The sequence below is a fragment of the Blastomyces gilchristii genome (assembly GCF_000003855.2).
Source record: "Blastomyces gilchristii SLH14081 genomic scaffold supercont1.12, whole genome shotgun sequence".
Lineage (NCBI taxonomy): Eukaryota > Fungi > Ascomycota > Eurotiomycetes > Onygenales > Ajellomycetaceae > Blastomyces > Blastomyces gilchristii.
In genome coordinates, this window is record NW_003101671.1 from 277,741 (window position 1) to 294,478 (window position 16,738).

General features: G+C 32.3%; 3 protein-coding genes across 4 annotated transcripts; 1 reads left to right on the top strand and 2 right to left on the bottom strand.

The window, feature by feature from the left end:
* Positions 1-9,487: 9,487 nt before the first annotated feature.
* Positions 9,488-10,206, top strand: BDBG_05809 (uncharacterized protein; the record flags this gene model as incomplete). Its single annotated transcript, XM_002623589.1, has 3 exons — positions 9,488-9,523; positions 9,605-9,671; positions 9,728-10,206. 3 exons carry the CDS (start codon positions 9,488-9,490, stop codon positions 10,204-10,206), a joined length of 582 nt encoding a protein of 193 aa, XP_002623635.1.
* A 324-nt stretch (positions 10,207-10,530) lies between these two features.
* Positions 10,531-11,756, bottom strand: BDBG_05810 (uncharacterized protein). The gene is made up of 3 exons (XM_002623590.2): positions 11,454-11,756; positions 11,267-11,336; positions 10,531-11,169 (listed from the first exon to the last, which is right to left on the bottom strand). Exons 1-3 carry the CDS (start codon positions 11,505-11,507, stop codon positions 10,928-10,930), a joined length of 366 nt encoding a protein of 121 aa, XP_002623636.1. The 5' UTR covers positions 11,508-11,756; the 3' UTR covers positions 10,531-10,927.
* Positions 11,757-11,872: 116 nt separating this feature from the next.
* Positions 11,873-12,837, bottom strand: BDBG_05811. Of its 2 annotated transcripts, XM_002623591.2 has the most exons (3): positions 12,613-12,837; positions 12,478-12,553; positions 11,873-12,371 (listed from the first exon to the last, which is right to left on the bottom strand). In XM_002623591.2, exons 1-3 carry the CDS (start codon positions 12,655-12,657, stop codon positions 12,061-12,063), a joined length of 432 nt encoding a protein of 143 aa, XP_002623637.2. In that variant the 5' UTR covers positions 12,658-12,837; the 3' UTR covers positions 11,873-12,060. The 2 variants fall into 2 exon arrangements, with proteins under 2 accessions (XP_002623637.2, XP_031579171.1); XM_031722321.1 differs by having other exon boundaries at positions 11,878-12,371; positions 12,478-12,636.
* Positions 12,838-16,738: the final 3,901 nt, after the last annotated feature.

Here is a 16,738-nt window from a genome sequence, read left to right on the forward strand (position 1 = left end):
ATTCATAATGATCAAATGAATCTTGAACTGATCTTAAACTCTGTTTTGAAAATTCAAAAGAGAAGAACATCAAAGCTGATAATTTATCTGCACTGAGTTCCTACTCATATGAATATTCATGGCAATGAATTGACTGATTCAGCTGTAAAAAAGAGTGCAGAATTAAGCAGATCTATTCAAAAAATTATGTCCTGGTCTTTTATAAAGAGAAAAATAAAAGAATCTTGTTTAGACAATTGAAATGAAAGCTGGCAGAAACAAAAGAAGAGTACACATTATTCAAGATTTGAAACAAAACTCAAGTGGAAATCTTGTTCAATTAAATGTAAAAAGAAAATATTCTCATCTATAATACAGCTGAAACTAGAACATGACTATTTCAAATCTTATATATAAAGATTTGATGATAGATTTGACTCAATAGAATGCTCATTCTGTAATACAAATGAGAATTCTGAGCATATTATAATGCACTGTGCATTATACAATAGTCTCAGAGTCAGATTGAAAGAGAAGTATGATCTAAATCAATTAAATATAAGATTCTTATTCTCAACTGAGACAGGAATTAAATACTTAATAGACTTTCTATCAGAAACTCAAGCAGCTATAAGAAAATGGCTAAATTCAGAATTATCTGAATATGAAGAGGAGGAAATCAACCAGATATAGTCTGTTAAAACAGCTATATACTATCTTTTAATAATTTGTTTTGTTACAGTCTTTCTTTACTTTATCTTTTCCTTTCAATTTCTTTCTGTCTATCTATTTAATATGTCTATCTTTAAGACTGTGTTCTCTTTTCCTTTGTCATGATATTGTCAAATGATTTCAAAGTATCAGAAGATGTTAAAACACTGCAATTTGTAAACAGTTTTTGTATTCTGAGCTGAAATTTTCTGATTTTGCATATCTGAAATTGATGAATGTATAATAGTTAACTTTACAGATATAGGAAAAACCCTGAGAACTAAAAGTTCTCAGGTAGATATCATAGTCTCTGACTGCATACATCTATAATTGAAGAATAATAATAATAATAATAATAATAAAGACTAATTTCAAATTATAAGAAAAGATGTATTAAGTAAGATTAGATAATAACACAGATTATATTTACAAGATCAGCTTATATAATGAGATTAGACTGACTGCTGAAATTATAAATTTCATATTTAGTCTTATTTAATCTGATCTCATACATTTCTTAGCATAAATTCTGCTGAGACTAGTCATTAAAAAAACATATAAAGTGACTATATATAAGATCTTAAAATGAAATCATGACTTGAAAAAAATGAGAAAGTGATCTCATTTAATCTCATTTAGTCTCATTCTTAGTATAAAGTTACTATTTTTAAACATTTTAAGATTTCTTTTAGACTACTTTTAATTTTTTAAAAAGTAACACTTTTTAGTAATACTTAAATAAGATTTAAAGTCATTTAAAGCAATAAAAATAATTTAAATTGAGAAGTGAAAATTATAATCTTATTTAAAAAATGTAATAAGAGTAGATAATAAGTCTCACTGAGATAGTATAAGACTACTATCTAATGTTAAAACTGTGTAATGAGATCAGTTGAATTAATAATTATGGCAGGCTGTGTCTGATCAATCATATAGACTATTCTGTTACACTTCACAGATTTCAACTGCTTCATTCTTGAATATGTATGCTCTGATTCTCAGCCATTCTCAATCACTGATTCTCAGCTGCCATGAACACATACACTCTGATTCTCGGTCATTCTCAATCACTGATTCTCAGTCATTATAAATGTGTATAGATTCTTCCGCTCTGAAGCTTCACTGCATATGTTATCATATACATGTATAAATATTCACTTCAATCACTGATTCTCACACTTTCTCTTTCTTTTCCTTCTCTAATATTTTTCTCTTTATTATATAAGATCTATCAATATCATACTGATCTATTCAGTGTAGACTTCTTATACTAGAAAAATATTCATTGTCTTCTTATTAGAAACGATTATTTATCAAGATATCTGAATATATAATAATATATAAGAAATAGAGAAACAGTTAAACAGTGAAGTGAATACTGAGTTCTTAGATAGAAGCTTACTTATCAGTCACTCTGACTCTGTAATAAGATCTTATAAAGAGAGTAAGATCTTATAAGAGAATATCAGTGAAAGACTCAAGAGTTCTAACATCTCAGATATGTAAGATATTCATATAATTACACATCTGATAATTAATATAATCATGTCTAATAATAATATGAAACTTTTAAATGTGAGTATAAATGTGATATCTCAGTGACTCTGAGCAATGTTGAAATTACAATAATAATAAATAGCTGATATGCATGCAACTTAATAATGTTAGTATGAAGAGATTTAACAATTATTATAATAAGAAACTCATGCAATTTCAACATTTACGGAATTGAATATAAAAGCACTGAAAGAATGCTTAGATACTCTTATATATTTCAATACTTCTGATCTCACTCTCTACTCATTATAAAGAATGAAAATGCTTATAAAACTGAGTGTAGATGAAGATATTATTGATTTATTAATTAATCAAGATTAATATATTAATGAATAATTGAAGAATCATATGAAACAGAAGTTTTATTTATGAATGAAAGTATATGAATCAGTGTTATAAATGTCTGATAATATCATTAAATATCTTAATATTCTGTTTCAAGACACTTCTATATAATAGAAAGTATTAGATTGATTACAGAGTATCTGACAGAGAAACACTTCTCTTACAACATTTATTTCTGACTTCAATATCAAGATTCTAGAAGCAGATAATCAATCTTGAAAGAATTAAATAAAGATTAACATACTTAAGAAGATATTAACTTTTAAACTCTTACAGATTCTTGTAAGTGTAGATAAAGATCAGACTTATGAAGATTTCTACACACAGCTTCAGACATTAAATGACTATCTTATCAAGCTTAAAAGTATACAGAATAGTGACAGAAGATGTTACACTTCAGTCACTTATATATTCATACTGAAGAACAGCAATGATGCAGATATCATGAACTGAATAGATTTAAATACTTATATATAAGTAAGAGTTTCTGCTGTTTAAACAGGCTGCTGAGTTTCTGAGATCACTTCTGAAAAAGTCACTAATTAATATTAATATAAAGTATACATTAACTGTAACTGATTAGAATACATTGCTTTCAACTGCTGATCAACCTATATATCTTCACACTTAAAAGAAAGACTGACATCTTCTTAATCAAGAGAAAGATCAGTGTCTTCTTATTTAAAGAATGAATCAGTGTCTGTTCATATCAATCACATTGCAGTGAAGAAAGACTCAGAAGATAACTATAAGAATATCTTAATAAAACAGAAAAAAGATTAGCTTCTATTCAAATTTATAAACAGAAGCTTGAAGAGATCAGATGATAATAATTTAAAGAGAAAATAACAATGAATGTGATTCTTATATCTACTATAATTAATAATATATATAATATGAAAGTCATAATAGACAGTGATCTATATTACTATGCAATGATAAAATCTTCAGTTGTAAGATATTATAATCTTCAGTGTATCTTCTTATTAAAACTCTGACTTCTTACAGAATTTAATGATTTAAAAGATGTTTGTACTCATTACATGATAAAACTAAACATAGATATGAAAGAACATTAACATGAAGATATCTATACATATAAAGTTGATAATCTTGATTATAATTTTATGTTAGAACTTGTCTGACTATCTGAATAAGATATTTTATTAAATGCTTAAAACAGAAGCTTGATATTCTCTAATAATAATAGAACTCACGAAGATGATATTTATAAGACTATGAATCTTACACAGATCTCTGTCAATACTTATGAAATACTCTGAAAAAGAAGTTATTATTAAAACTGCTGACAAGATCACTGATAGTAGAATTATATATCAATCTATTCTGTCAGTCTGACTGATATTAAAAAGACTCTAGAAAAGTTATTCTGTGTTATAATAAGAGATTCTCATATAAAACTCTCTTAATAATATTATGAATATCTAGATATCTTCTGATAAGATAATAATGTTACAAATCTATCTCTCTTATAAGATTCAGAAGTGAATTACAGTATTAAGTTGAAAAAGATAAATGATAAGAACTCTGAATTATTATAAGACTCTCTTTATAACATGTTCTGAGATGAACTTCTTCTTCTTTGAAAGACACTCAATGATCTGTTAAATAAAGAATTCATATATATTAACAACTCTTTCACTGCAGTCTCTATTCTCTTTGCAAAGAAATCAGATGAAGAACTCTGATTCTGTGTGAATTATTGAGAATTAAACAGATTAATAAAGAAGGATTATTATTCTTTATCTCTTATAAATGAAACTCTAGCTTGTATTGAACAAGCTTAATAATTTACAAAGTTAGATGTCATTACTGTGTTTCATAAGATCTGCATTACTGAAGAAGATAAGTGACTTACAGCATTCTGAACATAATATAATCTCTTTGAATAAGTAGTCACACTCTTTGAACTGACTAATGTCTTCAGTACATTTCAGAAGTATATCAACTGAGTACTCTGAGACTTTTTTAATGAATTTGTATCTGTATATCTCAATGACATTCTTATCTTCACTGATGAATTCAGAAAAGAATATCAAGAATATGTGTGAAAGATATTATAATAACTACAAAAAGCAGAACTACTGATAGATATAGATAAGTGTGATTTTGAGATTAAAAGTATAAAATATCTAGACTTTATTATAGAAGCTGACAAGAAAATCTGAATGAATTCTGAGAAGATCTCTGCTATTCTTGAATAAGAGACTCTGTGCACTGTGAAAGATGTATAAAGCTTTATCAGATTTACTAACTTCTATCAGTGATTTATATAAAACTTCTCAGATATCACAAGATCACTTACAGAACTCAGTAAGAAGAACTCAGTATTTCAATGATTAGCAGACACTGAAGCTACATTTATATAAATAAAGAAGATATTTATTAATACTTTATTACTGATAATATTTAATTCTGATTATAAGACAGTTATTGAAACTGATTTCTCTGACTATATTATAGAGAAAGCTATATTATAATATAATAATGAAGATATTTTATAATCATACATCTTCATATCTAAGAAACTGAGTCTTACTGAATACAACTATAAGATCTATGATAAGAAACTTCTTATAATTATACACTGTCTAAAAGAATAAGACTCTGAACTCTGAAGTGTCTCTGAATTTGAGATAATCACAGATTATAAGAATCTTAAGTACTTCATAACTATCTGTAAACTCACTGAATGATAGATATAATTATCTGAGTTCTTAAGCTGCTTTTATTTTATAATACACTACTGTTCTGACAGTCAGAACTTGATAACAGATACTCTCTTATAATAAGAGTAAGATATGTTATCTGATATAATAGATATACACTGAATGAACTGAGAGCATCAGCTCTTGAATTTAAAGATATTAGTTAATCAAGATGAAACAGCTCATGACACTATATATACTTCTCTGATTAGAACACTTTCTCTCTGAACTGTCACTGATACTGATACTGACACTGATACTGATATCTCAACTTCTTCTGAATCTACACTGAGTAAATTATGACATATAACAGCTTAAACTGATAAACTTCTTTAAGTACTTACTGAAGCAGTATGTCAAGAAGCACTCTGATTCTTCTCAGAACTATGTATAAGAATTGACATCTCAAAACGCTTAATTAATGATAATAATACTCTGTAGTTCTGTAAATAATATTGAGTCTCTTACTTTGAATTCTTATATACTCAGATAATGTAAGAGATGTATAATTCATATATAAATAATCACTCAGATTATAAATAATTGTACTGAATAATCTCTTAAGAGTTTTACTGATCTAAGATATTAAACAGTATCAGATGTTTTATTTGAAACTATAACTGTTATTCTTCTATCATTTTATAAAAGAACTGTAGAAAAGGTCTACTGAAATTAGACTGACTGTCAGAATTATGAATTTTACATTTAATTTCATTTGATCTGATTTCATACATTTCTTGATGTGAATCCCGCTGGGACTAGTCATTAAAAAAACATGCAAAGTGACTATATATCAGATTTTAAAATGAAATCATGACTTGAAAAAAATAAGAAAGTGATCTCATTTGATTTCATTTAGTCTCATTCTTAGCATAAAGTTACTACTTTTAGACATTTTAAGGTTTTTTTTGACTATTTTTAATTTTTTAAAAAGTAACACTTTTTGGTAACACTCAAATGAGATTTAAAGTCATTTAAAGCAATAAAAATAATTTAAATTAAGAAGTGAAAATCATGATCTTATTTGAAAAATGTGATAAGAGTAGACAGTAAGTCTCACTGAGACAGTATAAGACTACTATCTAATGTTAAAACCGTGTAATGAGATCAGTCAAATTGATAATGAAACTATCAAACAATCTGATTCTGGTCTCAGACATGATCACACGGTCAGTCTAACTAAAATCACTCAATATCTCTAATAGAATCTGATAAGATGTGATAATTAACTTCACTATTAATCTCTCTGAGAGTAAGAGTTATAGAAATGTTCTGATTATTGTGAACTAATTAAGTAAGAGTGTAATATTGAAATCTTGTAATAAGATAAATACTGAATAAGTTACTAAAGCTTTTCTACAGAGCCTGTTCTATTGAATACATGAATTACTGAGATTTATAGTATTGAATTAAGACTGTTAATTTGTAAGTATCTTCTGAACAAGAATCTGTCAAGTTCTCAAGATTATACACTGTCTGTTAACTGTTTATTACTCTGAGATCAATGATGCATCAGAATGAATAATTCAGACTGTAAAGAATTATCTCTATAAGTTCTATAACTACTTATAAGATGATTGACATAATCTGCTTCTATATATAGAGATTACTATCAATAAATAAGATACTATTTTAATAGATATAAGTCTGTTCTTTCTTATATATAATTATCACATAAAAGTGTTAAATCTTTTAGAGATTATATAGTTCAATCTGAATCTCTGCAGTCTAATTCAGATTACTGATAATATAGTAATAAAGCTCTGAGATATCTGTGACTGAGCAGAGATCTTCATGATAACTGTAAAACAAGATTAAGAGAATTAAATCAATGTTCATCAAGATCTCACTGAATAATATAAGATAGAAGACTTGATATAATTGAATCTTAAGAATATATGAACTATATATTCATCTTATACACTGAATTATTATTATATTAAGTATAAAGTGATAGAAGTTCTAGATAGTTATAACTACTATCTTAACATATTATCAGAGATTTATAATATCTTTTATACAAGCTTACTTTACTGTACTATCACTGATCTATTCTCTTCTCAACTGACTTCTGATTAACAGCTATCAGGTATTATAGAAGAAGATAATAAGCTTGAGTGAGAGATTGAGAATATTCTTAATAAGAGACTCTGCAGCTGTGACTGATAATATCTTATAAAATAAGTTAACTATAATTAACTGATCTAAACTCTGAGTTCTGTGTTATCTGAAACAGTGACTCTTAACTGATAAGAACTACTTCTGAAAGAGAGAAACTAATGTAATAAGCTGCATCTGATTAATTATATAGACTATTCTATTACACTTCACAGATTTCAATCACTTCATTCTTAAATATATACACTCTGATTCTCAGTCATTCTTAATCACTGATTCTTAGCTGCTATAAATGTATATACTCTGATTCTCAGCTATTCTCAATTACTGATTCTCAGTTATTATAAATGTGTATAAATTCTTTCACTCTGAAGCTTCACTGTATATATCATTTTATATACATATTAATATTCACTTTAATCACTGATTCTCACACTTTCTCTTTCTTTTTCTTCTTTAATGTTTTTCTCTTTGTTATATAAGATTTATTACTATTATACTGATCTATTCAGTGTAGATCTCTTATAATAATAAGACTATTAAAAAATCTAATTCTGATTTCAGATATAGTTATATAATCAGTTTAAATAAGATTAAGTAATATACTTAATAAAATCAAGTTTTCTACTTTCTATATTACAGAGTGTATATAGAAAACTTAATCTTACTAAGTATATTACTTAATCTCATTATATAATTATAACTCTGATCTTATATAATACAGTAATAATGAGTTAATAATTAACTTTCAATCTTTTAATTCACTTATAGTTTTATTTATTCAGCTTATTAATTAATCAAAGTATGTATAGCTGATTTATAATTAATTAAATAAAAAAATAAATTCATATAGAATATAAAGAGATATTTTACAGAATTTTAAAATATTTCAAGATAAAAATATTTAATAATTAATTTTAAATTAATTTTAAATTGATTTTAAATTGATTCTGAATTAATTATTAATTAATTATAGTAATAAAATAAATTCAATCTGTATATTTAAGTAATTAACAATTGATTGAAAATCAGTTGATAATTAATTCAGTGTAAATTATATAAATACTTACTTTATTATTAAATTCAAGAATAATTTCAGTATTAAATTAATTTTAAATTGATTTTAAATTAATTGTAGAATTGATGATAAATAATTAAGAAAGAAAGAGTGGTTTCAAATTACAAGAAAAGATGTATTGAGCGAGATCAGGTAGTGGCACAGGCCACATTTACGAGGTCAGCTTACATAATGAGGTCAAGTGGCGCACTTAGCGAGGTCAAGTTTTCTGCTTCCTGTAAAAGCATACCGACCAGAGTGTGCTCGGGGTTGGGATGCGGTTGAAGCAAGCTTTGCCAAGGCGGCCTTGTGGATCCATCGAGGCATTGATGATTGGGTTACAATACTTCCAACCAAACCCTAATTATTGGGAATATGGTGTCATCTGTAGAGATACGCCCTCATGGTGTGGATAAAATCACTCGTGTTTAGCCCAAGCCTTCTTGAGCCAGAAGGCTGATCAAAAATACCCAGGAATTGAAAAATGAGACATTTGACTTTATCTTTTATTTCGCTTTGAATTCTGTTAAGCTTGTAATCTTCAAGCTGCCCTGATCTTCCTCTCACTGAATTCCATTGTCTGCTCAGTTAATGTTACACTTTACAATGTTGTAACAAATTTTATTCACTTACACTCTCTCTCAATCTTTAAGCTCACTCAAGTTAATCTTCTATCAACTTGAACAACACTCCTCACTCTGGCTTCACTGTCTGTCTTCACTCTCTGTCTTCACTCTCTGTCTTCACTCTCTCTTCGCACTCTCTCTTAACACTCTCTCCTCTCCACTTCTATGTTTTCTCTCAACCCTACTTTCTTCGCAGAACTGAGGCTGCAATATCCCTTCTATCTCATAGTATTTAAATCAATATACCTCTTCCCATCTCCTGGTTCTCTTTTCACGTTAAATTCTCTTCGTTATTGAGCGGCCTTCTACGGTTAGAAATTGCTTGAATATTTGCATTCTATTTCACTTCTTTTGATGGGAAAAAAATGCCAGTCAAATGGACCCCGGAGATGGATCAACAAGTAAGTAATAATAGTTCTTACCGTCAGAATTTGCTTTAAAAATTATTCTTGCAGCTTCTACTAACATCATTTTTACATCAGCTGCTCCTCAAAATCCTGGAGACTCATGAACTAAGCGTGAATGCCTCAAAGGTATTGGAAGCATGGCGTATGAGACCCTTACTTAAACTCTCCGGTTTATTTATACGTTCTAATTTTAGATAGCTGGCAACGACCCAAAGGCGAAGCCAACTGCTCGTGCGATTACTGAGCGTTTGGTCAAAATCAGATCGCGCATCAGGACCGGCAACGGGCAAAATCCCACCTCCACTCCACAAAAGCCAGCTACACCCAGCTCCCATAACCGTTCGTCTGCAAAACGAAAGCGCGGAGATGATGCCTCGACCGGCAAAGAGACTATCAAAACTGAGTCCTTCGTTTCTCCAACCCCGAACGCCCAGTACATTAAACAAGAATATACCGACTATTCTGACTCATCAATTGATGGAATGGCGATGCCCGTGACCATGTGCACCCCATCTAAACGTGCAAGAGTTCCCTCGCTTCTGCCTTTTGGCATGACTACATACAGTGAGGATACAGATAACGAAACTCAGAACGAAAGCAGTGCCAGTGAATTTGTCTACTCTACAAAGATTGAAATCAACGATAGCTACGGCAATATCCATGTTCATGAAGGTTGAGGTTGGCTCAGAGGATGCTTGACACAACAGCATTCTTTAAATGTTGAGCCTCTAGTCAGTGGGATTCTACTGAATAATAGCTTCCAGATATTCTAAGCTTTGCGTAGTTTACTGTTTAACATGGTTCTTAAATGTTTCCGTGCTCTCTGGCTTTCTCAATTAACTTAATTTCTTTTGCTCCAAGCCTATCTGTTTTCTACTTCTTTTGACTTGCAAGTTAATCGCGGTACCTCCAAAGGGAAGGCTCGATGAGCTGGTACACTCTTTTAATTGACCCCCGGACGTGATTTTGATTGTTAATGTTTTAAGTGAAATGAATTATACTGCTGCTTTTCAAAGATCGCTTTTAACAAACTATAATATATAATATATTCTTTCTAGATGGTGAAATAAGCTAAGCCTACATCTCTCATGAATATCCGGTGAACAACTACCGTTACCCTCGCCTCCCAACCCTTTCTAATAATGTAGCTGAAAATAGAATCAGTCTTGGATTGTGCTAACATACATACAACTGCATAGTACTGTTCTACCGCAATATCTTCTACTAGTTACAGCACGCACATTCTTTTCTTCCTCACTAATGCATTGTCTGCTCAAGTCTGAGCAACGCACTTTCAAGCCACACTTTCAACAGCTCCATGAATGCTGAAAACAAGTGGTGTATCCTGAAGTTAAATACCCCATTAAGTTCGGTCATCTTTGTAATGCACATTTCATTTTAGTCTAAGCCTTCAGCTTTGACTTTCTTAAGGGGAGAATTATCAAGTAGATCATTCTCATCATCGTCGCTGGTATTCTTTCTCTTTTTGCTTCCAACCTTCTCGCTCGCCGGCGTCCGCTTCTCAGATGTAGTCTTTGCACGTTTCACTGGACTAGGGGATCCAGCGTCATCAGATTCCTCCTTCGGAGCGGCCTTCTGCATCCATATAATATGTTCCCTGATCGCTCTGGGGGTACATCCTGCCCACAGTTTAGCGAAAGTAACAATTGATAATTCTACTGTTTCTGACATGGCATCGCTAAAATATCTCTTAGACAAGAGGGGTACTCAACTTACCCATCACCTTTGCCAGTTCTTCGTGATCTTTCTTCCCTAGTTTTGCTTTTTTGATGATTTGCCTGAAAAGCTAGACAAATGTCAGCAGCCGGTTTGTGTAAGTAATAAAGAGTAAAAGCAGAAATAGTATGAGAATATTAGCTTCATAGAAAAGTGGGCTCGCCCAGAGTTTATTTAATATATTTACCTTTGCTTCTGTTGCGTGATCCCACTTCATCTTCATAGTGGTCTTCTCGGCCATTTTGGTATTTTCGTGATTCGTCTCGAGGCGAGGTTCGAGCTGTTGTGACTTGAAACGTCTCAGACCCTGCAAACTGAGGTTTTTGTAGATGCAATTGAGAGAGAAACAGGGTGTAGGCCTTTTTTTTGGTGGGGCGGAGAAGATTCATAGATTTGACCCTTGTTAAGATTTGCCTAAAACAAAAAGATGAGAGCAACACAATATTCACTGTCAATTTTCCCTTCACAACACACTCTTACTTATGTTCTATTCTAACTTTCCTTTTAATTTATCCCTTCACAACACACTCTTACTTATGTTCTATTCTAACTTTCCTTTTAATTTACTACCTAGTAACGTTAGATATTTTTTTTAGATGGAAGACGTGGAACAAAATTTGATTTGACATTGGAAATCCAAACTGATAGCTCAAGCATAAGTTACATAAACCCTTATTCGCAGCTAGTTACAATCCACTGACCTGCCCCTATCAACTGTACCATGGTCTCTATACCAACGAGAAACATATCTGTTTTAAAGAGTGATGTAGTGAAACCATCAGCCACTCTTAACATTACACGTAGTGCTCTACTGTTTCATTGGTTGGCTCCAACTTGATTTGCCCCATCTTTCCTAGCTTCAATCTTTTCGTTGGAGAGTCAAAAGTCTGGTCTTCGTCTTCGCTATGGTCTTGAACCACCATCTTGCGTTTCTTTGGTTCCGGGGTGCTTGACCTAGCGGCTCCATCGAAGGCTTCATTGATTGTCGTGCGGCCCGTCAATGCACTCTGATTTGGAGTCAATCGAGGAGATAACTCGGAAGCATCTTTGGCGCCAGCTCCCTGGAGTTTTTGAATACGTTTCTGGATAGCCATCGCGGTGCATCCTAGAGAAACATTAGTATAGTTAGAGCTGCCCATGATTTACCATCCAACGAAAAGGTCCCTTGTAATACAAAACAAACACAGCTTGGCAGTGATATTTCCCCTTACCATTACCCATATGGTCTGCCAACTCTTGGTAACCTTTCTTTCCAAGTTTGGCGTACTTGAGGATTCCCCTCAGGAGCTTAAGCAGCGTTAGTTGCTTTGAAAAGTCTCAATTGCAAGTCTTGTCATTTCACATACCTTTGCATCATTAGGGCTATCCCAGGTCATCCGCATTTTGGCCATTGAAGCTAAAGCCCAAATGTTCGTACTTTTAGATTAAGATTAGGGTTAGCAGCTAGATCCTGGAGACGGAACAGAAATGTCGACCAGTATGATCTATCACAGTTGTTCGAGATGTGGGAAAGAGGGTAAAAGGCTCTACTGCAGAAACAGCATGAATTATGTGTAGATAAAGGACTCGAATGTTGTTCTGAGGCCTGAGGAATATAACACTTCATTCACTGCTACTAGGCGAACTTCCGCTTTGGCTATTGAGAGTAAGAAACAAGCCATCCAGACACAGAACTATCAGGTATTCTCCGAGGACACAAAAGTAAGGGAACTACTTCGCATCTCTATCCTTGAATCAATCTGTTTGTGGGATTAGAATCCCGGCTATGCAAGAGCTACAGAGGGATGATGTGCTATAATTCCTAGTTCATTCTAACCGTAGGAACTGCATGGTCCAACAGGTGAGATACGTCAAGCGTTGATGGATAATGAATACCCTCTCTAACTGAAAAGAAAAAGAAAAGAAAGAAAAGAAAAGAAAAGGAAAAAACAAGAAAAAAAGAAAAAAATTCATTTTTTCGCTTTTCTGCAATGAAGCTATAAACTAGATAGGCGGTAATATGCTGGCGTTCCATTGTTTCCATCCCTCACAACAGCCAAGGTCGTTTGCGACAGCTGCGAGGTTGGATATTCCCAAAATATTGAAAGTAGTCGCTGCTTTCTCCATAGAGCCCTTACCGCGTCAGATAGGATCTGCTGCGTCATTCTAGCTTCCAACAACGCACATGCATAACAAAATTTCGGATCACATCGTCAAGCACGAGACACGGTAGTGTGATATCAACCAAGGCGTTACAGCCTTCATCATCTTGGTGCAATATTTCTTTTCTTCCCATACAATTACAACTACAATTTTGGGTGCATAGTTTTCGAAAACAAACAATGATCAAACCAACGAAAACGAAATCAAAGAGACATTATCGTATCTAAGATTCGCGAAAAGAGGCCCGCTGTGTCCTTGACTGAATGCTGAAAGTATGGCCTTCGCTGCAAATGTAAACACCACCATTGCCTCAAACTGTCAGGGAGAAAACAATGTATTTCGCGAAATTAACTAGCTGAGCGAGTAAAAACATAGAACAGTTAAGTTTACAGCTTCGAATTCATGATCCATACTAATTGCTTCTTTTTCAATGACCCGCTATATAAATTGTCAGCGGCGTATTAGTGTGCAAAGGAGTGGTGTCGAGACCCGCTTACCGGAGAGACGGGACAATAACAGAAGGAATAGCGGGTTTTTAGCTGGGGCGGCATCAGTCCCATTTGGCCCGTTCGCCTTGCGTTTGGTTTTGGTGGAGTAGAAGATGTCGTAGCAGCGGGCGAGCCTTCCCCTAAAGCCTCAGCTTTGAGCTTTCGAAAGTGTTGCCTGCTAGCCCATCAGTCATGCTTGGCCTGAAGATGGGATATGAGATAGAATAATGGCAAAAGAATACTAGACATCTAGAAACAGTACAGGGATTGAAATATAACAATTGGAGAATCATTGTACCGACAAGCCTCAGCACTGAAGCCATCTCCCATAGCACCAGAAACACGCTCCCAGTTGGGTTTCGCAACCGGGTCAATAACATTGAGCAGAAGAGCACGATCAGCGGCATCGTCCCAGGTAACCGTGATGATAAACAACCGAGAGGTCAACGAGTTTCTTAACAAGGGTAGTTGAAAGGCCAGGTAGTTGCGTAGATGACTGAAACTGAACCAAATTGAAAGTAATTGGGTCAGTAGGGAGTTGTGAGAGAATAAGAGTGTAAGAATATAGGAGACAAAGATGATAGATATGAGAGAGTACTGCAAGAGACAGACTAATTAAAAAGAAGCAGATAGAGGCTTTCTAGTGAAGACAGTCTGCTTCACAGAGTGACAACACAAGCAATAGTGAGTGAAGTACCACACAAGCCCACACATTATCCGGCCAATAAGAATAGTTGACTTTTAAGAATGGGCAAGTTTGATCCAACTTGTAGAAGTAGAAGGAAAGGAATTTATCAAAAAAATAGAGAAATCATATGAGAATAGTGGTATGGCTGTTACAAATTTTGAACTCAATAGATATTGTATTTTCCACTCAAGTAGCCCACAATTTCATGTATATTTAGTTAGATGGTCATATCTCATATTGTCTAATGCCGCGTAATACTTTCTTTAAGCTCATGCGCAAGCCCCGGAGCCTTCAACACTGCATAGTACCTGACTACCATGCTTACGCGAGCAGGGCGACACCGAGAAGCGGATCGCCGAAAGTAAGTAGTTACAGTACATGTACAAGAAAGAGAGCTAGGTTTCAGCTATAGAAGATATATGATCTTTCAAAGAGATAGAAGAGTATAGACACATTATCCCTTAAACATTAGAATAAGCCGTATCTAGTGACTCATTCAAATCAGTCTCTTGTCAATACATTGTAACAGTCATTGATTGCCGGCCATCGAGAGCCGAATGCCGACTGCCGACTGCCAAGATTAGAGTTCCCGCTAGGATTAAATCAACTAAGTTTGCACCATCTGCAAACCTAAATATTTTGTATCCACGTCCATTCCCTCTCCAGTCACTTATGAGTTTCTATCAGGTTCTATTCTTTTTAATGCGTTACAACTATTCTCTAATCCTGTGTTTGAAAAATAACCTAGTACATATGGCGAACATATACTTCGTGTTTAATATTTTCAACATAACCGGCAGCAACCTGTTGTATGTTGATCATAACCCTTGACTTCTATTGTTCTGATCAGGAGCTAGTTCCATCAAGATAATTGTTTTTTGGGCACTTCAGACCCAGGATGGCATAGGTCTTTAGACGTGCATTATGTGAGGAGGTAGGGTAGAGTTTAACATTTGGCCAAAGGAACGAGGTGACCAAGGGTGTTTAGATCTGAGATGAGAATCTCGGGCCAGTATCTGATGGTCCTTAGGAGCGAATACAATGACGGAGAGTGCGTTTTTGACTGGGATCTAAAGTGACGTTTTTGGAATCTGGGGGGGGGACTTTCCGGCTACCTCGTTCCACTACTCCGTAGTTAACGTAATCAACCACCTAACGCTCGTTTCCACCTAACGCTCGTTTCCACCTAACACTCGCCTTTGTAAATCAATTACAATCAACTTCAAATATTCATATCTCAATGAATATTTATTTAAAACTATTCTAAAAAACAGAATGATAATTTGTAGATATATATTATTTTATATTAAATTTCTATGAGAAAATAACATATAATTATTAATTTATTAAGCTTTTTAAAATACTAATTTAAAATAAAATACACAGTCTATATTTATAAATATATTTATAAATATAAATTATTTTCATATAAAAATTAAATATGTTATAGATTATATATATTTTTAATAAAATATAAAATTTTATCTTGAAATTCTTATTTATTATTAATTTATTTAAATTTTTATATAAATTTTTATATTTTAAAATACTATTTTTGTAATAACAGTGTATTATTAATACTTTAAAGTTGTAATTTAAATATATTTATATTTAATAAATTATTTTTCAAATTTTAAAATTTCAAGAATTGTCAATATTTTACTTGTAATTTATAAAAAAAATTATAATAAAAAAATAAAAAAATTCTTAAAAATTAAAATATAGATGTGGCATGCTTCCGCCCTCTATTCAAGTCAATTCTCTATTCAACTCTAGCTTCTACTTCATCTCTTACTGTTTTCTAAAGCTTTCACTTCTATTTTCTTTCTCTGTTCTTTTCTTCATATATAATCACTTCTTCTATAAGAGCTTTCACTTCTTCTCTACAGAGTCTTCATTCTTTTCTTCATATGTGATTACTTCTTTTATAAGAGTATTCACTTCTTCTCTACAGAGTCTCTGTTCTTCTCTTTATAGATGATTACTTCTTCTATAAGAGTTAATCTCTATAAAAACAATCACTGTATATATAAGAGTGTACACTCATCTTTCATCTTTTAGAGAATCAGACAAGTTTTTATTCTTATATCTAACTCTATATAGCAGTATACACTACAATTTAATAGCATATCTTATTAAGAATCAAGTTCTTCT